A 20,323-nucleotide genomic window follows, 5' to 3' on the forward strand; every position below is an offset into this window, starting at 1 on the left:
ACAGAAAAGAGGACTCTATGTCTATCTCTGCTTCCGCATAAAAGAAAACAAAAATTTGAGAGTCTGCCTGCTACATCTGAAAATTGGGCTGTTTTTGAGGGAGGCTGGATTTAGTCATGGACAAAAGTTATTTTGTAGCATAATATGTTATCGTTTTGGATCCTTTAATTTAGGAAACATGAAGATATTATTGAAAGAGCAAGTTCTAAACAATGTCCAGACAAACATTTATTTATTTATTTATTTTATAGTTGTAGACTTAGGTTTAGGAATGCATATCCGTCCATTTACCAGGAATCTCAGTGTGATTTTTAATAGTGTTTTTAAATTTGATAAACAGATTAGTTCTGTTATAAAAGCCAGTTTTTACTCAGATTGTTTTTTTCAAGTTATTTTTTTAGTAACTACTCTTTAAGTAACCACAACTTTTTTCTTGAGTAACCACAACTTTTATCCATGACTAAATCCAGCCTCCCTCAAAAACAGCCTAATTTTTAGATGTAGCAGAAATTTAACAAATATGGTTAACAGGTTAACTTAGGGTAGACATTAACATCTATGTGAACCATTTCCCTTTGTATTGACAATCTCAGGCTATTTGCTAAAAATGGCAATCGACTTGATTAAAAACTAAACCTCATAATGTTCAGTGATGACATTCAGATGGAATTTGGACCAGATTTTGCCACAGAATCATGCAAAACTGGCAGGTCATTTTAGGTATTTGCTTTAAGTTAACCCTGCGCCATAAATGAAATCAAAATGTTAAATAGAAGTAAAGTTATGAGCAGTTATGTGCCAGATGATGTCATAGTATCTACCGCATTTATTATTATTATATTATAATAATTTTTTTTACTAATTTAGAGGTTTTTTTTCTTTCGAAGTGTGCATGGCTCACTCAAAGCCAATCAATGTGATAGTTTACTGTGTATCTGGTTATGCGGAAGGCACAGAATCAACTGTAATGCACCTGCACAACAATAGATATTTAGAAATAGAGATAATTAGAAGAGCTAAACTGAAAATTTTAACTGGCATTACCTAAAATTTTCACCACTAAAGTGGAGTGGAGTTGTTTTAAGACAAAACTTAATCTTAATCCAATCTTTCGATTTCTTATCTGTGATTCACACTCTGATTACTGAACAGGGAGTGTATTCAGCTGACAAAGTAAGAAGCATAAACAAGGTGTAAGATACTCAAACTTACAAAATTGTATTTCTTTGTATTAAGTAGGTAAGCAGATAGTTCTGCTGTGCAGCAAGGCATGCAGAGATGTACAGTATGTGGATTTCAGCCTGAAATAATATCACTGCTTACATTAAAGCTGATCAGCTTATTTTTAGCTTTAACCTTTTAACTGTTTCTAAAACCTCTTTAACTGTCAACGATGCATGCTTCAGATAGTATCTTATAAAAACATGATGCTTAAAAAGACAACTAATCAAGAATAAAAAAACTATGACCCAAGAACTATGACATGAATTAATCAAAGGATGCTGAAGACAAAGTCAAAATGAAGGTCCTCAGGGAGAATCCTGGCAGACACTAGTTACCAGCATGAGGGCCCATGTAGTGCCCTGGGTTTTAATGACAAGCCATCAGCCACAGGTTAAGATAATTAAAATGCTGATTCTACTGTACTACTACAACGATTATTATTATTATTATTATTATTATTATTATTATTGCTCCACATTGACTTGGCTATTGAAAAAAACAAATTTAGAAGAAAACTATTCAAACACTGCAAATGACAATTTAACAAGAGAAAAAAAAATGGAAATAGGCATACAGTATAACTTTAGTTTTTTCCAGTCAGGATCACAATAAACCAACTGTGTAATTAGAAATCTTGTTTCTGGACATTTTAACATAAAAAAATCTAAATAATAACAGTAAACTATTGAAACTGTATATTTGATTTATAATAATATGAAGTATTATTTATATATTTAGCATTTTTACTTTAAATCTTTAAACTAACCAGAAAATGTCAAAAAAAAAAAAAAAAAAAAAGAAATATATATATATATATTGGCTTCATTCATAGGTATACTTTCCAATTGCATGTATATTTAATAAAGCACTCATTTAGTGTCCCATAAAGATTTGAAAAGAGTTAATCATGACCTCCTGCAAAAATTTAGGTTTGCTTATTTAAAATGCTAGACTTTACTATTGTTGATACTGTGGTAATAATAGTAATTAAACTCTAATATGACATTACAAAAACAATAAAGAAGGGAATATCACACATGAGGAGATTTTATTTATACCTATAAAAGAACAATTGGTGTGTTCAAAAGCTCACAATAGTAGACAGTCTGAAGAGACCAACACGGTTATTTTAAATAGAATAGATATTCTAAACTACCGTATATCTGTACTGATTATATGGATATTATATAACATGCATTACCACAGTATATGATTGCATTACGTGCATAAATGCAACGACAATTTAGTGGCACTTGGAACTTTTATAAAGTTTGGATTTAAAGAGACATGTTGTTAATTCTGTTAAAAAAATTGTCTTTGTGCCGTTTAGATTATGGTCATACACTGCAAAACATAATGTAGCATGAATATTGTAATGCAGTGCTTGTAGTCCAAAACCATGCCAGACATAAAGTGCTTTTGCAGTCAAGTGTAAAGTGGGTTTAAGAGGTGCTCAAAAAACCACTAGGCTAATGAAATGTTGCTATGTTTCAATAATAATAATAATAATAATAATAATAATAATAATAGCTCTTTTTGTTGTCCTAAGGCACCAAAACGTGAACGTTTTTAAAGAATTTCTTAAATAAAAAAGAAATTGGAAACAAAACAACATAAAAAAAAAACTTTGAAGGGTGTGAGCTGAAGTGTGAGTGAGAAAAAAAATACATATGCTGGAGGGAGCTGAAAGGTTTGGCAGCAGGTAGGAGGAGAAAGATTAGCTCAACTGACAACTCCATTAGAGACTTAACCTTAGCTTTGATCATCGCCTTAGCCCCGCTTCAGCTTAGCTGACGCCTGAGTGTTGATACACAGCAAAGCTGACAGGCTTCTGAACACAGGTCTGCCTGTGATCAAAGACCTGTCTCTAATGACTGGAGCTGCAGGACTCACTTGGCTCTCCTCTGAGACAGGAAGTCTCCAAATGCAACCTCACACTCTGCCCTAATCTCTCTCTCTCTCTCTCTCTCTCTCTCTCTCTCTCTTTCCTTGTCTTTTTGTCTTTTTGCTGTTTTTTGCTCTTTTACTCTCACACAAATATGTACACTGCATATATCACTAGTACAGTTCAACACTAATATGAGTTTAGCTTAGTATGACTTTATTTTCTGTGGCATTGTGTGATTGTTTTCCTGATTCAACATTCTATACTGATTGTACAACACTCACCTCTTGCTCTCTTAATGTAGACCTGGACATTACGGAGTCTATCTAGGAAATTCTGATGGTTTTTACTGATGGTTTCAGCACCCTAAAGTCCTTTTTTTTGTTGTTGTTTTTTCCCCCCCATTTTCTCCCTAATTTAGTCGTGTCCAATTCTAATACCACTCAGTCAGGAGGGCCGAAGACTATCCGTGTTTCCTTCAAACCATGTGACGCCAGCGACCACATCTTTTCGAACTGCTTACTCACGCACCGTTGGGGGCGGTGTAACACACTCGGAGGACAACGCTGTCTGCTTCTTCTGCTTGTGTGAGCTCAAAGACGCCCCTGATTGGCTGTAGAGTCGTGATGAGCACTAAGTACCTCTTAGCCCCTGCCTCTGAGAGAGCTCGGCCAATCAGCTTTCTCTAGACCTCCGCCTGCAAGAGGTTACATTTACATCACCTGGGAATCGAACTTTCGATCTCCGGATGATAGTACAAGCACTTTACCACTGCGCTACTCGGAGGCCAATTCTTGTTTTCTTTAATTATTTATTTAGTTTAAAACATAATTATTTACATTTACTCTTTGGCAGTGTATCAGTTTAGTTCACAGTAAATTATTAATGTGACTTACAATTGAGCTGAGCAGATGAAGATTATGAGCCTTGCTAACATATCCAATAGTGGAACGCATGGTGCTAGTAGGAATTAAATTTCAATACCAGCCCTAACTGATAAAACACAATATCCATAACTACTATGAACCACCTTTTGTACACTATACAATAAAGTTTGACAATTAGTGCTTAAATACTTTCAAACTTATTAGTAAGTAATCAGAAGTACACCACATATAATCATGTACTATGCTTTTTACAGTGTAATAGTTCAGTACCTACAGTAATATTAAATTACTATGCTGACAAACTACAAGGATTCATAATCCTATTTTAAACCATTGTGTTATCTGTAAGCTCTTATCTGTAATCACCCTATAATGTGTAGGTGCCATGCACTGTCCTTACTATGTCTAATTAGAGTGATTAGTAATTATTGAGCTATTAGGGTACCTCTTGATTACTCACTGCTAAGTTAATAGGTAGTTAAGTGTTAATGAAGGAACCATATTGTAATGTGTTACCAAATGAACTTTTTTTCAAGAGAGTGTAGGAGAAATATGTATAAAAAAATATAAGTCTTGCAAGTCTAAAGGGGTCACGCCCATTAAATGTTTTTTAGTCAATGTACAGTAGTCTATAGGTATTAATAGTGATCACTTCTGTTTGCTACAAATGCTGTCATAACTGGTATTTATATTATTTTTATTTTTCAAAAAGGTGTGGAAGAAAATGGAACATAAATAGTCATTTTCAGGAAAATCTGTCTAAATTAATAGTTAAATTAATAGTCCAAATTAACTTTTAAGAGATTAAATAATTGTTTATATTCATTATTATTTTAAAGTGGATCAAACTTTACTACAGTAAAGTAAATAGTACATCTTAAAATTAAACTGCCTTTCTATGGCTCATTCTTAAATTTAATGGAAGGCAACATTATTTACATTAAAATAGCTGTCATTTAATGTCGCATTTGTTTAAGGAATGATTAATGCTACATGTGCAATGAACAAAATGCCATTTCTTTGTGAGCATAAAAGGAATGTGGGTTCATGTGCTGGTCTTTCAAGTGTATTATATGACAATGCCTCATTTATCTGAAATGGAGCTTACACCAAAGAGATAGCTCCTAATTATGCAAAAACATTCCACAGACATATTATAAAACTTATATTAAGCATAAGTAAAAATAGATTTAATATCCAAGTCTGCTATAAGTCTGGTGGCATTAATTTTTATACTCTACCAAAGAGAAAACAGTTTTTGTGCCACGCTCACGTTTAATGGCTCTTAGCATGTATTTTGTACAAGGTACATTATTAACCTCAGCAGGTTGTGATTGAGTGCTGGATTGATGGCATCATTACCTGATCAATATTAAAGAATAATGTAAAGCCTTTTTTGTAAGACTTGCTGATTGATTGCTAAATTTTTTCCCCCTTTCTCCTACAATCAGAGCCCTTTCTTACTGGAAAAATGAAATAAGAAAACCTCCATCATTTTTTAGGTCTTATTGCGAGAGATAGACTCATTGTCATTGATGGGAGAAATATACTTCCTTTAATTTCACTTATTTGTTTAAAGATCCTAAAATGGTTCTTTTTAAATCACATGACACTTAAGAATTTGTAGATCAGTGGGAAGCAAAATATCAAAAACAAAAAAATAACATGACAGCATAAAGGGGGCTTTGTAGTATGTTTTCAAGGCACCTTAGTCAAAATGTTGTCAGAGACAATAGCTGCTACTCTCCAGCTCCTGACTGGAAGCTTTTCTTTCTTTAACAATGTTGAGGGTGTATTATATTAGCAGACAAGACAGCTTTATTGCTTGCTGTACATTGTGATTATGCAAATAATATAACTTTCAAGCTGATTTTTCTCAAGCTTCTTTGGATTAGTCATAAGTTACTTTTCATGAATAAAAAACAATCCTGAAATGAAGCAAATGACTAATGTCTACTATGGTTACAAACCAATAGTGTGCTTGTTTCAAAAAATCATTAGCTTTAATACACATTTTTACTTTTCTTGTCCTTTTTTGCAATTAGGGACCTGTTTCACTGTAAGATGAATACAATGGACCCATTTGGTAAGTTTAAAATTAAATAAAGGAAGAATTATTCCTTGATGTCCTTTGTTATAAAAAATACATTTCATACATCAAATGTTATGCCTAAACCTTTTAGAAACAACACAGATTATATGCAATGTGACATTGTTTATAGACCTACAGTTTTTTTTTTTGTTATAAAACTTGTGATTAACCCTCTTTGATTCATGCAACCAGTCAAATATACAGTATATAATTTAAACAAGAACCCCATTCTTGTATTTTCTTTTAATATTTCTCACTACATTTTGGAGGTGTGCTTTGGATTACTCTCTGGCCTTGTTTTCTTGATGCAATTGAGTATTGACCTCTGTGTGACTTTATAACTTGTTTCTTGATTGTGTTTTCGACTGTGGACTGTGTGTTTTTATTACAGTTTTATACACATCCTGTGTGCAAGTTTGCCATGTTAAAGGTGGATTGTCATCATGAGCGAAATAAGAAAATCATGGCCTTCCTGTCTACACTTTAAGGACAGCCCGACCCCACTTGGAGCATCATTGTGACAAATTATACAGTCCTGGACTCAGTGATCAGTCTGGACCGTTAGGCTGATGCTCCATAGGACTGAATTTACAGCATAATCACTTTATTTTCTGCTGTGACATCAGACTACTACCGCAGAATCATTTAAAGCCATAGCATTACAGTGTCTAACCTGTCATATAATCACTAGGCACATTTGAATCTGCTGAAGTAGACCTTTGTTATAATAAGCCGTATGGCTGATTAGTTACATAATGATTTATGTGGAGCAAACAAAGAATCCAATGGCTTTGCAAATAAGTTGGGAATTCCTCTTTGTCTTTGTCAAATGATTTATGGTATTTCGGTGAACAAACCATGATGATAAATAGTGTGGCATACGCTCTCGTCTTGGAGCCACATATTGTGGTTAGATTATACAGTGTCTATAGGAAAGTAAATGGGTCTTTACCTACTGGCTGGTAGCCCTGCCTTGTGGGACCACCAAATGGATTCCTGCTGCCAAATGAGCCACCATCAATGGATCCATATGACATTGTGTTGCTTTGTCTTGGTTCCCAGGAAAGTACAATGTTTGTAATCTGTAAATTAAAGAACAAAAATGGCTAGTTAATAGAAATCACTGGTGACTCTTATGGATGGAATTAGTTTTATAGGACTATATCATATCTATACTATATCACTAAAAATAGTGATATAGATAAATACATAAATAAAACAGTTTCAAATTCTGACGGTAAAGGATTGTTGTTCAGATGTATAAGAGTTGTAAACCTTGTTTTGTTTGGTATAAGAAGGCTCTGCAAACTTTTGTGGTTAACTGTGTCTGCGTGTCAAACAGTATTCAGTATAAGCACATGTGACAGTGTGAAAGAAGTGATATACATCTGTGATCCAATTTAATGTCAGTATTTTTATGTCTGCAGGCATACATAGACATTTTTACATATTATTGCATCAAAGTCTTAATTAAGTCCCTTGTTAGACAATGACTGTAATTATAGCTTTAACCGACCTCTTGTGCTGGCTGGATTACACATTTACATTCTGTGAGAGGCATGCGATAGTGTGAAATGGTTAAAGTAATACCTCAAGAGCACTCAGACAGCAGAGAGATCTCATCAGCCACAAGAATGGCGTATACACACCTTAAAATGTCAGCATCTAGCATTTATACAGCAGCATTGGTTCCACTATAAGATTCCACATCAATACTACAAGGCATTTTTTTTCCTTATGCACTATTAAAAAGGTATCGGATCAGAACCTGATGCAGACATTATATTAGATGTAATAAATTATAAAATGAATAATAAATGAGAATAAGGACTGGTTAGAGAGTCCTCAATCGGTAGTGTCCCTGAGGGAGAAATGCAGGGGGGTCAGGTTTGTGCCACAGAGGACACTGTACATGAGATTAGTTCTGCCTCACGGCCAAATAATCCAATTCATTTTACAGAGTAGGAGGATTAATTACTTTTGTCAGCCAAGAAACAACTTCTGTGCTTCTTGATTTTGAGCCTGGCTGGTGGGCTACTGGCTGCACTCTTATAAGCTTCGCCCTCTTTGCCTTCTTCTCACTGCCTCTCTCACTTTTTTCCTCCCTCTCACTTACACATAGACATGCAAACAGCCTCACCCCTCCTTTTCTTTTCACACACACAAATATGCATATGCCTTCCTATTAGCATTTGAAACACTAAACCCATCTGAGATTCAGATCCTATTGCCAACAATCTAAAGTTGTTCTAGAAGTTTGTAGCTGAATTAAGTTAATTTTCTTCTACATATTATTCAGTTATATTTGACTTTGCTGTCCAAATTCATCAACTGCAGTTTACTTGGTATTATTTTCACCTTTTTTTCTATTTCTCTAATTTAGAAATGCTTTCGTGTCAATCGGCTTGTTATTGCAACATTGAAATTTTGATAATAAAATCTGTTACTTAAATCTAATCGAGTAAAATGTCACCGCACTGCACACACTCAGTTTTATTCTCCCTCCACAAACAACAACCTTTTTTGAGCGACCACTGAGACTTCATTTAATTTATTTTATTAACGTTTGTGTGGAAGAGTTAGTATGGTTAGTGGTGGTTGTAGGACATAACAGACAGGTCATTCAATGAGACAAAACAGGACAAGACAGTAGACACTAGATGGACATTGAACAGTTGTATGGGGGATGTCTGTGGGGTGTTCATACCTAGTACTTAATAAAGAATGTTGGCTGAATTAATTAACATGTACAGTATAACAATACTGACCAATACTGATTTCTGTGAAAGTTGGCTTTGAAAATATAGTGATATTAGTAAATTAATAGGTATTATCCAGTGTGTGATGTTAACATTACACTCCGATTTCCAGTTTGTAAGTAGTTGGGGAGTGGTTTTCTTGGTGATGGTAAGTGCTGCTAAAATAACTATCGTATTTTCTTTTTTGATGCTGATCCCAGTTCCACTTCAGAGTAAGCAAAATGGAGGTGAGAATGGGATGAAGCAATTTAGAAAACAAAATATTGATTTAGTGATTTGTTTCTAGACGTGCTTAATGATCTGCAGTCCCATATGGCATCTACGAAATCATCTTCAGTCTTTGGCATGCATTGCACGTAGATTTTGGATCTCCATAGCCATTTTATGCATTCAACCCTGTTGCATTGTGTGTTCTATGAATTACTTTTTATTTTATAACACCTCCTGGCTTCAGGTCTTCGCATGTTCTCTCTGTGCTTGGACGGTTTCCTACCAATCTGATGCCCTGCAATGGATTGGCGCCCTGTCTAGGGTATATTCCTCCTAATGCCCAGGGATAGACTGGTACTGAATAAACTGTATGGTGAGTGAGTGAGTGAGTGAGTGAGTGGGTGGGTGAGTGAGAGAATGAGTAAATGTATCACACCTTAAGTTCAAGAGAATAAGAAAACCTGAATGCAAAAGTCCCATTTTATTGAATGTTATGTGGTGTAAAGTGGCATAATGACATATTCACACAGTATCTGTATAGGACTTTTCCCCAATACTTCAGCCAACTAAACTCTAGAAATACAGACATACACAGGAAAATCTCCAGTGATATATTAACAGCCAGAGTGTTGAATTAACATCCTACAGTGTTTACATAGGTCCAGTTGGACTCAAAATAAAAAAAATATTCAATCTTTACTGAAGACAGTGCTATAGTGGTTCAAACTAAAAAACAGCTCTGTGATGGATAGGTCAGTCATTTTTAAACTTGAGCAGTTCATTATCTAAGGCTGATCATTGTGTCACTTTCAATTAACTGCCTACAAATCTATCTGAGGAGGGTATGCTTGTATTTTAGTAGCGCTATTGATGGGTCAGTGTTTTTAGTGATTAAAATGGCCTTTAAATAGCCGCATCAGTATCTGCATGTTGAGGAAGATAAACAGAAAATAAGTCCTCATCTTGTACAGACCAGTACAGGCCAACATACATCATTAACCACATGGCTTTAAGTCCGTCAACTTTTTTGCTTTTTGCATTTTAATTTCAGCATTTCAATGTTATAGCCATTGTTTCATTTTAATGCCTGGAGAATATAGCCAAAACAAACAAACCAAGAAATTAATTGTCCAAATAATGAGCATCACAGTAGCAAAGCTGGCAGCACTTCCGCCTCATGACTCTGGAGTCTCTTTTTCCTAACCTTGGGTTAGGTCAGTGCACAGCTTGACATTCTCTCTGTGACCATATGGGATTCCTGCACTTTCTTCCCACTGTCCCACTGTCCAAATACATTCAATTCAAATCAAATTTTAATGGTTACTGTCACAAAGCAGCTTTACATAATCAAAAGAAAAATATGGAAACGTGTATGAAATGTAAAAAAAAATGTATGAATCAAAATGATCAGATAGTCCCTGATTGCAAGCTTGCAAATACATTCAAGTAGGTGGATTGACAAGGCTAAATTAAATGTAGGCATTGAATGAGTAAATGAATGTGGTGCTTGGCACCCTGTGATTAACTCACATTCCATCCAGAGTGAATTATCTTGCCTTGATAGGCTCCGGATTCACCACAACCCTGACCAGGATAAAATAGTAACTGAAAAAAAATGAATGATTGATAGAATTTTTTTTTTTTATATAAATTATAATCACACGAAAACTTGTCCTGATACAGCTAGGCAGAGGATAGGATTAATTTCTAATTCAAAAATACAATACATTAAATTGCTCTCCTGCATTAATTTGTGTGAAGGGTCAATTTATTTGTTATTGGCCATTTAATATGATAGTACATTAGCATTATAGAAGGCTAATTAGAAGTCAAATTGAAAGAGATGAAGTGCTTTCTAAAGCTGGCCCTACAAAATCACTGCTTTCATACTTTTGAAATTATGGGTTCAGTTATTTATCCGAGATGGACATTATCAAGCGTGGAATATTAATCACATTTTCATGCCGAGATGTTCCAGATAAATATAGACTCCCTGTGTGACTGTGTGAGACTTTAAGAGCAACAAGGCTGCAGCATTAATCCTGACAATACTGTAATACTTAAGAAATGGTCTCAATGATACACTCACTTATATATAAATAAAACTTTGACATGTACCATATTGTTAAGCATTACAGTAAATACATTGCTCCTAAAATCTTGCATATTTTTATTCTTTTATTCAAAAAGACAGAAGCCAATCATCATATTTAGCTTATTAGTTAGGGCTAATATTAATATTAGCCCTATATACCTATATTTCATGCACTTAAATATCAGTAAAATATTTATTTACATATATTTTCAATGAAATATTAATCTCTTATTTTAATTACAAGTAATTCTTGTACTTAGAAACCTACAGTAAAGAATGGACAGGAAAATGATTGTGTTGTCCATATGGTATGGTATAATGTACAGTATGTAGCTCCAGATCAGTTGTTAAAAGAACTATGGGCGTGTTTGAAGTGTGCATGTTAGTTAAAGGAGACAGGGAACAGAGTGTGTGTATGATCTGACTGTCCCATGGAAGTCTGGCAGTGCTAAATACAGCCATCAGAAATGTGAATGCCCTTAAGGGACTGACAGAACGCCTCATCACTTTTCCTCATTTTGTATTGGTCCCCTCATCTCCCATTATCACCACAGAGAGGCTTAGCACAGCATGAGGGAGCACAGGCACTGAGTGGAAAGAAACCACTGCTAAGGACACTTCCAGAGTAGCAGCAGCAGCTGCTACAATGAATCCATATTACACGCATGAAATTGTATTGAAAATGTACTTCTGTTAGCATGTATGTATAGAGTGAATATAGTTGTTACAGCATTGAAAATGGATATTACAGCAAAGTGTGCAAATTGTAATGAAGGTTAAATGCAAGATTGCTGGACACAATTGCAATAGCTGGATTCATTTTGCTTTCCAATAATCCTTTGTATAAACAGGCTAATCAAGTGTCATCCTGGTCATATCCAACTGTTGGTATAGTTGGTTATGGAAACTTCAGTTTGATGTCATGTACATCATACCAAAATTTAAATATTAAAATATGACTTACTGACTTACTTATCGATATGCAACATCAGCCATTATGCCGTGAATCAATAGTACATCAAAACATCATTGTGACTGAAGATTGCACAAAAATATTGCATTGACCATTTAGGAATTACAGGCTTATTAGTTCATTAATTTTCAAAGGCTAATAAATAAATAGGCAATTGATTGATAAGCAGTTTCATGAACAATTGTGGCCTTGTTACAATTGTGGCCAATTTATGAAAAATAAATAAAAGTAGATAAAAGTTCCTGAGTTTGGTATTTTCCTAAAAAGAAGGAATGCACTGCTGGGCTCAGCAACATCGAAAGACTTGGAAGACTGTCAAAGACAATTCAAGTGGATGATCACAGAATTCTTTCCTTGATTAATAAAAACCCATTCACAACATGTGGCCAAGTCAAGAACACTCTCGGAGAGCTAGGCACTTCATTGTTAAAAGCCTATGTGAATGTAAACACAATATTTCCCCCCAAGATGCAAATCACTGGTAATACTCAACACTCAAGAAAACCCAGATTAGGCTTTGCTAAAAAATTTAAAAAAGGATGCCCCAGTTTAGAAGAAGACACAAAGTTAGAACCAGAGTATTGTCTACAAAATGTTTGTATCCTGTAGCTTTAAGGGAAATCTTCTTACTTGAGGATAAATGATAATTATAATCTCCTGTAACCTGCCTCAGCATACCAATTCCCCTGTGCACAGGGGTCCATGACATCATGGTTTAACAATCCTGTAGTTCTGAAAACTACAGACTTTTCTAAACTGAAGTATGTACAGTATACATTGCACAAATTTCAGTCATGAACACAAAGTTAGTACAACAAAGTTACAGTTCAATGCGAGGCTATGCTTAAAGGGGTGAAAAGTTTTCTGTTTTGATAGTGTAATGGCATTTTTAAAGCCACTATCTCTACTGAATTGATTAAACTTGTTGCATAGCTATTAAACGGCAACATGGACAACCTCTCAAGCAAAGCATGTCAGTCATGGTGTGAGAAAAGCACACTAAGCTAACAAGGTTTCAGAAAGACCGACTGCTGCTGAATTTATTAAACTTGGCCCCTAAAGCCTAGCGCACATCACAAGATTTCCCAGTTACCAACTAATTTCGGTGCTCTGCAACCACTCATCTAATGTGAGTGGTTCAGTGATGCTGTTTTCCCAGTCTGTGAGTGATTGCTGAGGCTCTAATATTTTCACGCATGCTTAATTTCCTCAGCAGTGTATCCCGCAGTGTGAACCCTTGTGCATCTAGATGCAAATATAGCAGTGAAAAACACCAGATGAAAGTCCGAAAGGAAATCACATTTATCTGCTCTCATGCACAGTAGATCCCTGAATCCCAGTTTATCATCTGTGTGTGTGGCAGGCTAAGGGGAAAATGTAAGTACTACATTATTGCTTCTATAAGAATTTATTTGCCAAATGGTTATTAGAAACAGCAAACATAAAAAACAAACATGATATGATTTCTGGCAGAACACACCAAAAATATATTGTTATTTTCCTTTTTTTTTTTTTTTTTACTATACCTTTAGCTTTCTGTGAGGAACAACTTCCCCAACCAATATTTTCTCTTATTTCTTATTCTTTACAAAACAGTAAGAAACTCACAGAATCATGACAGACGATGCATGTGTTCATTTCTGTGAGCAGAATAGTGTGTGCTCATCGTCTGTGAGGAAATGTGAACTATGCAAACCCAAACAAATAGTTAGCCATTTTTAGATTTATTTAAGCCTGATTCTGTGTAAACTTTGCGGGCATCCATGGTAGCTTTACAAAGGAATGTAATTAAAAGCATGTATGTATTCCTTTTACTAAAATATATTTATGCTTCCTTAAAAATAGTGATGTAAAAAAAAAAAAATCTGATTTAACAGTTCTCTATAATTCAGCAACAGCAGTACAATTCAGGGGGGTTTCCCAGACAGCCAAACATAAGACAGTGCAATAAAACATTGCACTGTTAAACATTGAAGAGTTCATAACTTTAATTTCCTGTATGTTTTCTCGAACAACAGGCACATCCACATTTTATACAAATTTCAATAAAAAAAGTAGTTGCATTCTGTTCACTTTCCAACACCGACCATTCCCTTGACCTGAAACTTCACCTTCATAAATTTCCACACAATGAGATTTGTGCAAATTGTTGCAAATTTGCAAGTTCGAGGCCCTGTTGAGCAAAGAGCGATTCTTTTGTTTAAGTCATATTTCAGGATGACTGCCCATTATTTCACTCTTTCAAGCTGCTCCACAAGTAGTCATTGCTCAGAGTCTTGACAGCAGGAAACACACACACACACACACACACACAACTACCAGTGAAATTGCCATGTCATCTAAGAAACTCTTTGTTGATATAAATCACTCAACTCTTCTTCCAAAACACACCAAATCTACCCTCTCACACTGCCACAAACCATCACCACAGCCTCAGTTCTAGTGGTTACACAGTGATTCCATCTTCATAAAATCACTTTTAGCATGCTTACTGACCACAGAAGCATTAAAATATCTGAACAACACAGCAGGCTTCCTGAAAAACAGAATAGCATAAATGTTTGAGTCTTGTATCGGCGCACAGTGGTCAGAGATCTCATGAATGCTCCTTCAAGCTTTAACAAGCTCCATTTACACAGTCAGACTGCAGTGGCACTATTTATGAGTCACCCCTCAATAATTATCCCGAGGACACACTGGGATGTGGTTTTGTTTTAAGTTTTATATCCAATTCATGCAGCTATATCAGACTGTGCGTGCACCCCAACACACTCACACACTCACACACACACACACACACACACACACACACACACACAAATCTTCCCAGTAAACAACAAACTTTGGAAATATCGCGCAGTAACAAGCAAGCCAATGTAACAGGCTCAGTAATGATGACAAAACACAAGGAGTCAGATCTAACTATAACCTCAATCTTGTACCCTTTTCTTGCAGTGAATTCCTATCAGAGCAGGAACTAAAGATAGCTCTGTACAAATTTCAAAATAATTGAAGTTTAATAAGAGACATGGGCTTGCCACTAAACAAACTTCGTAATGGAACGATCTGCATGTTTATTTCTCTAGACCAAAGCAGCTTGCATGCCGAACATTTTAACAGAACATACCCAGTAGGTTAAACCATTACGCGTATTGTGCTAATGTCCAATCATATTAGTGGAAAAGGGTGTTTGAATGTTCCTTACTGATTAGATGTATTTGAGCTAAAGCAGGATAATTTGTTCTTCAGTAGTCACATCCATCACATCCACACAGTGGCTCCATACTGATTGTGAGTTGAATATTCTGAGTAAATGTATATTTTATCCTTGCTTCATTAAGATGCAGTTGCTGTGATTTGTTGTGTTTGCTAAATGTGACAAGCAAGCAACAAGCATCGTAGCACTTACCATAGCAACTCTAAATAAACAGAAAAACAATTATGTAGATGTGATTTTTAAAATTGATGGATTATAAATATTTATTCATTTATTTATTTGTTCTCTTTATTTATTTGTTATCTGTTGTCTTCTAAACTGAAAACAAGTCTCCACAAGACCTCAGTGTGTGTGTGTGTGTGTGTGTGTGTGTGTGTGTGTGTGTGTGATGCCTGGCAAGAGGATGTAGACAGCAGATCATTTGGGTGCTATAGGCCTTTAGAGTGGGTTCCATTGATATTATTTGTACAGTATGTCCAGCACATCCCATGGGTGCTCAATCAGATTCCGATCTAAGGAGTTTGGAAACTGGGACGTCGACCTTGGGGGCTCTTGGTTGGCACACAGTAACACACACTGTGGTGCACTGGGTATTCTGCCGCCTTTCTATCATGGCCAGCATTGCCTGTTTTGGTGAGTTGTGCTGTATTCTCTTTTTTGTGAGATCAGTCCAGATGGCCTTTGCTCCCCACAGGGAAAAATGAGCCTTGGGTGCCCATGGTCCAGTCACCAGTTTACTGCTGTATAATTGATATTGTGTTAATGTTACAGCTGATCTGTGCATATTGCGTACATTCATGTCAAACCAGGACTTTGGTGATGCAGAACACTAGAAAACAGTTATAGGATTGATAATCAGTGTTAATCTTATATGGTGTCAATGTTGTGAATATTTGGTGTAAACTGTAATGCATTTAAATTCCATCTAAAACAAAACTATTATTGTCAAAAGCACTGTAATATTTAAAAGTGCCAAAGATGCAAAAACAACAACAGCAAAATAGGTATAATACAAAATGTGTACACCTGGCAGAGTGAGTAACAGCACTATTGGTGAGCCTTGTACCATTTATTTTTAAATGGGATCAGATAAAATACTAATATAAATAATAGAGACCAGTGCATTCACTTTTACACAAGCGCTAAATGGGGTCTGAAGAACCAAACCATTTAAAAACACCATGAATAGAAGAGGCACCAATGAAAAAAGGCGCCAATGGAAGATAAAGATAATAAAGATAAAACTAAGCAAGAGTTGCATGAATAACAGTAGTGTGATTGCTTGAGGGTTGGCCATGGGCAAAACAGACAAAACTAAAAGAGCTTCATTTAATTATTATTATTATTATTTTATTTTTTTAATTTAACAAATGCATGCATTTTTTAATTAACCTTATGCGTGTACAGCATTTTCATTTTAAAGGTGGCTTAACTATAAGATTTTTTTACAGTCTGAGTAAATCTGACACATATTCCCTAGGTCAGATTCAGGGCGGTTTAACATTGAACTAACTCCTAGTTCTATCTAGGCATCTCCTGAAGCTACAGTGATGAATAAGGCCGAGACTTTCACTACAGAGCTAATTTAGGCTGTAACACCTCCCGGGAGGAGACGAAGATGGTCTCTTATTTTGACATCACTGTCAATGGAAAGCAGATTTATAGATTGGACAGACGGTCAGGCACATGAGCATCAATAAAATTTAAAATACAGTCTGTCCACATGGTGAGAGGAGAATTCAGAATGCACAGTAACCTTCACTCACGCAGAGAAGAAAGGACCTTGATGATTTCATTTGCTTGAATGGATAGAGGTGACCTTCTACCCATTTAATTTAATTTTCAGTGACGGATGAAAGTATTTATTCATTTATTTATTTATTTATCTCATTCATTCATTCACTCATTCACTCATTCACTCATTCACTCATTACTTTATAACAGGTTTTGGAAATCTATGAATGTGACATTACACTATGAAAGCCAGTTAATCCCCCTCTCTTTGTAATACAAACCATGGCACTGAAAAAGATTGATTCTAAATGGGTGACAAATTATATAATTAGTCACTACAGTCTGATTTGTAACCAATAAATGTAATGCCATTTCTTTCCTGGCATGGGGGGAAAAATATTACATGCCACATGTTAAGGTACTTCATCGAAAATGGACCACAACAAATCAGCCACAAACAAAGAAAACAAAACACTCATGTTATTAATATTACCTCGTGCTTATTGTTAAATTCAATTTAAAAACGCATACTTAGCAAAGGAATCAAGCCGAAAAAAATTCTGTAAATATTCATTTCCACCTTGTCTAGTTATGAACAATTTACCACTAGTGGTAGGCCACATGGTTATTCATTTTAACACCTGTCAATTATTTATACTTATTTATTTCATTATAAACCTATTATTACAGCCAACTCACAATGTGCACTGCTACAGTGTATTACCAAGCTAATGAGTTTCATGGTAAAATTTAAATGATTTATACTGTATGTGTAAAACAACTGCCTAAGAATAGGAAGTTTGATGAAATACAGTATGTGTAAAACGAATACATAAAGGCAGCACTGTAGCAGAGCAGGTACTGTAGTGCTCCTGCCTCACATTTTCAGGTTCCCGAGTTTGTCTTTGACCTCAGGTTATTACCTGTGTGGAGGTTTGCAATGTTCTCTCTGCATCTGTGTGGGTTTTCTATGGGTTCTCCAGTTCCCTCTTAAAACACATTTCTAGTAGGCGAACTGGCTAAATTGCACTGAATGTACGCATACATGTGTGCACATGTGGGTGCATCGTGCCATGTGATGGATTAGCAGGGTGCATCCTTATCCCTGGGATAGACTGAAGACCAATGCAATTTTAACCAAAAACAAGCAGTAAATAAATAAAAACAATTGGTTACCAACAACAAAGCAGCTGTCACATTATAAATAAAATAGTAATATCAGTAAATGAAAAATAAGTGTACAAAATAATGTTGAACTTCAAGTGTGAGAAAGTGTTGATAATTCTGTATTGAGCTTCTGTCTTTTAATACAAGCATTATAATTAGCAATGCAACACACAGCACTGCGCACAGCGACGTCATGCCATCTATTGTGTACACTTGCATATACAATAGCGGTTAAAGCTGCTGTGGCACCCGCTCTCACTCATCTGTGCTGAACATAGCTATGGAATTCTCCCTTAGGGATTTCAAACTGCTTTATGGTTGGACATGGAGAGAGAGCTCCTTTGAGCTCACAGAGTTGCCTGGCTTCAGTCAGAGTTGAGGACAGATGGCCTACTGGACATCCAAGTTGCAGCCTTCTGGTTTATTCCAATTGTCACATATGTTTCCCCCTGCAGCAACTGCTTCATGGTGATGGGTTCCCCACAATCCAACATAGTCATCACCATAGTAACTTAGCCCAAATGCTGTTTGTAAGCTAACATGCATGGAGTCACACATCTAGGGAGTTATCCAGAAATGCCACTGCATTACCTGGAATTATTACTTTTGCAATATGAAATCCTTTAAATTGTCATAATGTCAATAAATTGTATTAATGTCATAAATTTACAGCTTTATAGATCATTACAGATTATGTAAACATTTATAGAGTAATGTAAAGCACTACCACAATTATATGCAGCAACTGTGTGTGTGGAGGGGAGTTTAAAAACAAAATGATTAATTGACAGCCATGAATGGTTTTAATGGAAAAACATTAGGCAATGAAGTCTGACAGTTCTACTTTAAGCAGACATGCTTTCACTGACAAAGTATGGCAGATTGTGAAATACGTGCTGTATGAACCATATCATTTTTGCATTTTCTCTGTATTATCTCTATCAAGTCCCGAAAACATCAGAAGACTATAACCAAAAACATGTCAAATACATCTAATTAAATAAGTTTCTTAAGAAATTATATTTTGTGACATGCTAAAGAACTCAACCAATATAAATTGGTGCTTGTTTAAAACAAACGTTACATCCTAAAAACAGCATACTGTATGATGCAGAAGGGAAAAAAATGTTTTGTATCTTTAAAATTTGGTCTACTTATTTATGTATGTTTTTTGTTGTTGTTTTTATTATTATTATTATTATTATTATTATTATTATTCATTACCACCAGGACATTCAGACTGACCTAGATAAACCTTGCCACCTCGAGTGGATTGGACATGCTGGTTGATATCAGCAGCCAAAGCTCCTGTGAGCAACCAGAAGGGAATGATACAGTAGAGTGATTAGGCTGGAATTGTAGCTGCGTGTGCCTTTGTCCTCTGGTGTTGTGGACATTAGACATTCATGTATCAGTAGACCTGTCTAATTAATATTATATATAACCCATGGTGATATTTTCAAACCCAGTATAGCATCATTACTGACTTTTCTGAAATATTTCACCAGTTGGACCCGCTATCTGTGACACACTGTGTCTACTCATTTTTCATTTTCAATGTGCTCCAACAGTTTTTATGCAGAGCTTGAACAGAGCTTGCCATATGAGCCAATGTGTAAATTCACACTATTTCATCCCATTTGGAAAATAATTAGCAGGTGAACAGAATGTAGCATCTCTGTCATTAGCGAACCGTTTGGCTTGCTTGCTTGCTGATGGCTAAGGCTTTTTTCTGCACTATAATATTGTACTTGCCTCGGTTACAACAAGGAGATGATAATTAATTCCTTATATGTATTACTTAAAATCAACTTTAACCACAGCACGATTAAATTGTCAGATCTGCTTGATTAAAAGGTGTGCATTATTAATGCATGGTAAATACATCAACATAAATGGAAATTGTCGTTTAATGGAATACTTAAGAGCCTCGGAAGTGGTTCAAGATCCAGACTGTAACCGATTGAGAATCTTTTGGATGATCTGATGAAGGTTCAACTCTTCCATCATCAATACATGATGATGGGAAAGAAATTAAAGTGATCCTGGCCAGAATTAATTGTTGACATTGCATAAGCTT

General features: G+C 35.5%; 1 protein-coding gene across 1 annotated transcript in view; it reads right to left on the bottom strand.

The window, feature by feature from the left end:
- Nucleotides 1-20,323, bottom strand: part of tsnare1 (T-SNARE Domain Containing 1) — a 194,530-nt gene that overhangs the window by 159,122 nt on the left and 15,085 nt on the right. Inside the window, exon 2 of the mRNA XM_053493954.1 lies at nucleotides 7,041-7,170. Coding sequence (XP_053349929.1) covers nucleotides 7,041-7,125 — 85 coding nt within the window. The 5' untranslated portion in view covers nucleotides 7,126-7,170. The remainder of the gene's footprint in view (nucleotides 1-7,040; nucleotides 7,171-20,323) is intronic.

The sequence above is a fragment of the Clarias gariepinus genome, chromosome 4, assembly GCF_024256425.1.
Source record: "Clarias gariepinus isolate MV-2021 ecotype Netherlands chromosome 4, CGAR_prim_01v2, whole genome shotgun sequence".
Lineage (NCBI taxonomy): Eukaryota > Metazoa > Chordata > Actinopteri > Siluriformes > Clariidae > Clarias > Clarias gariepinus.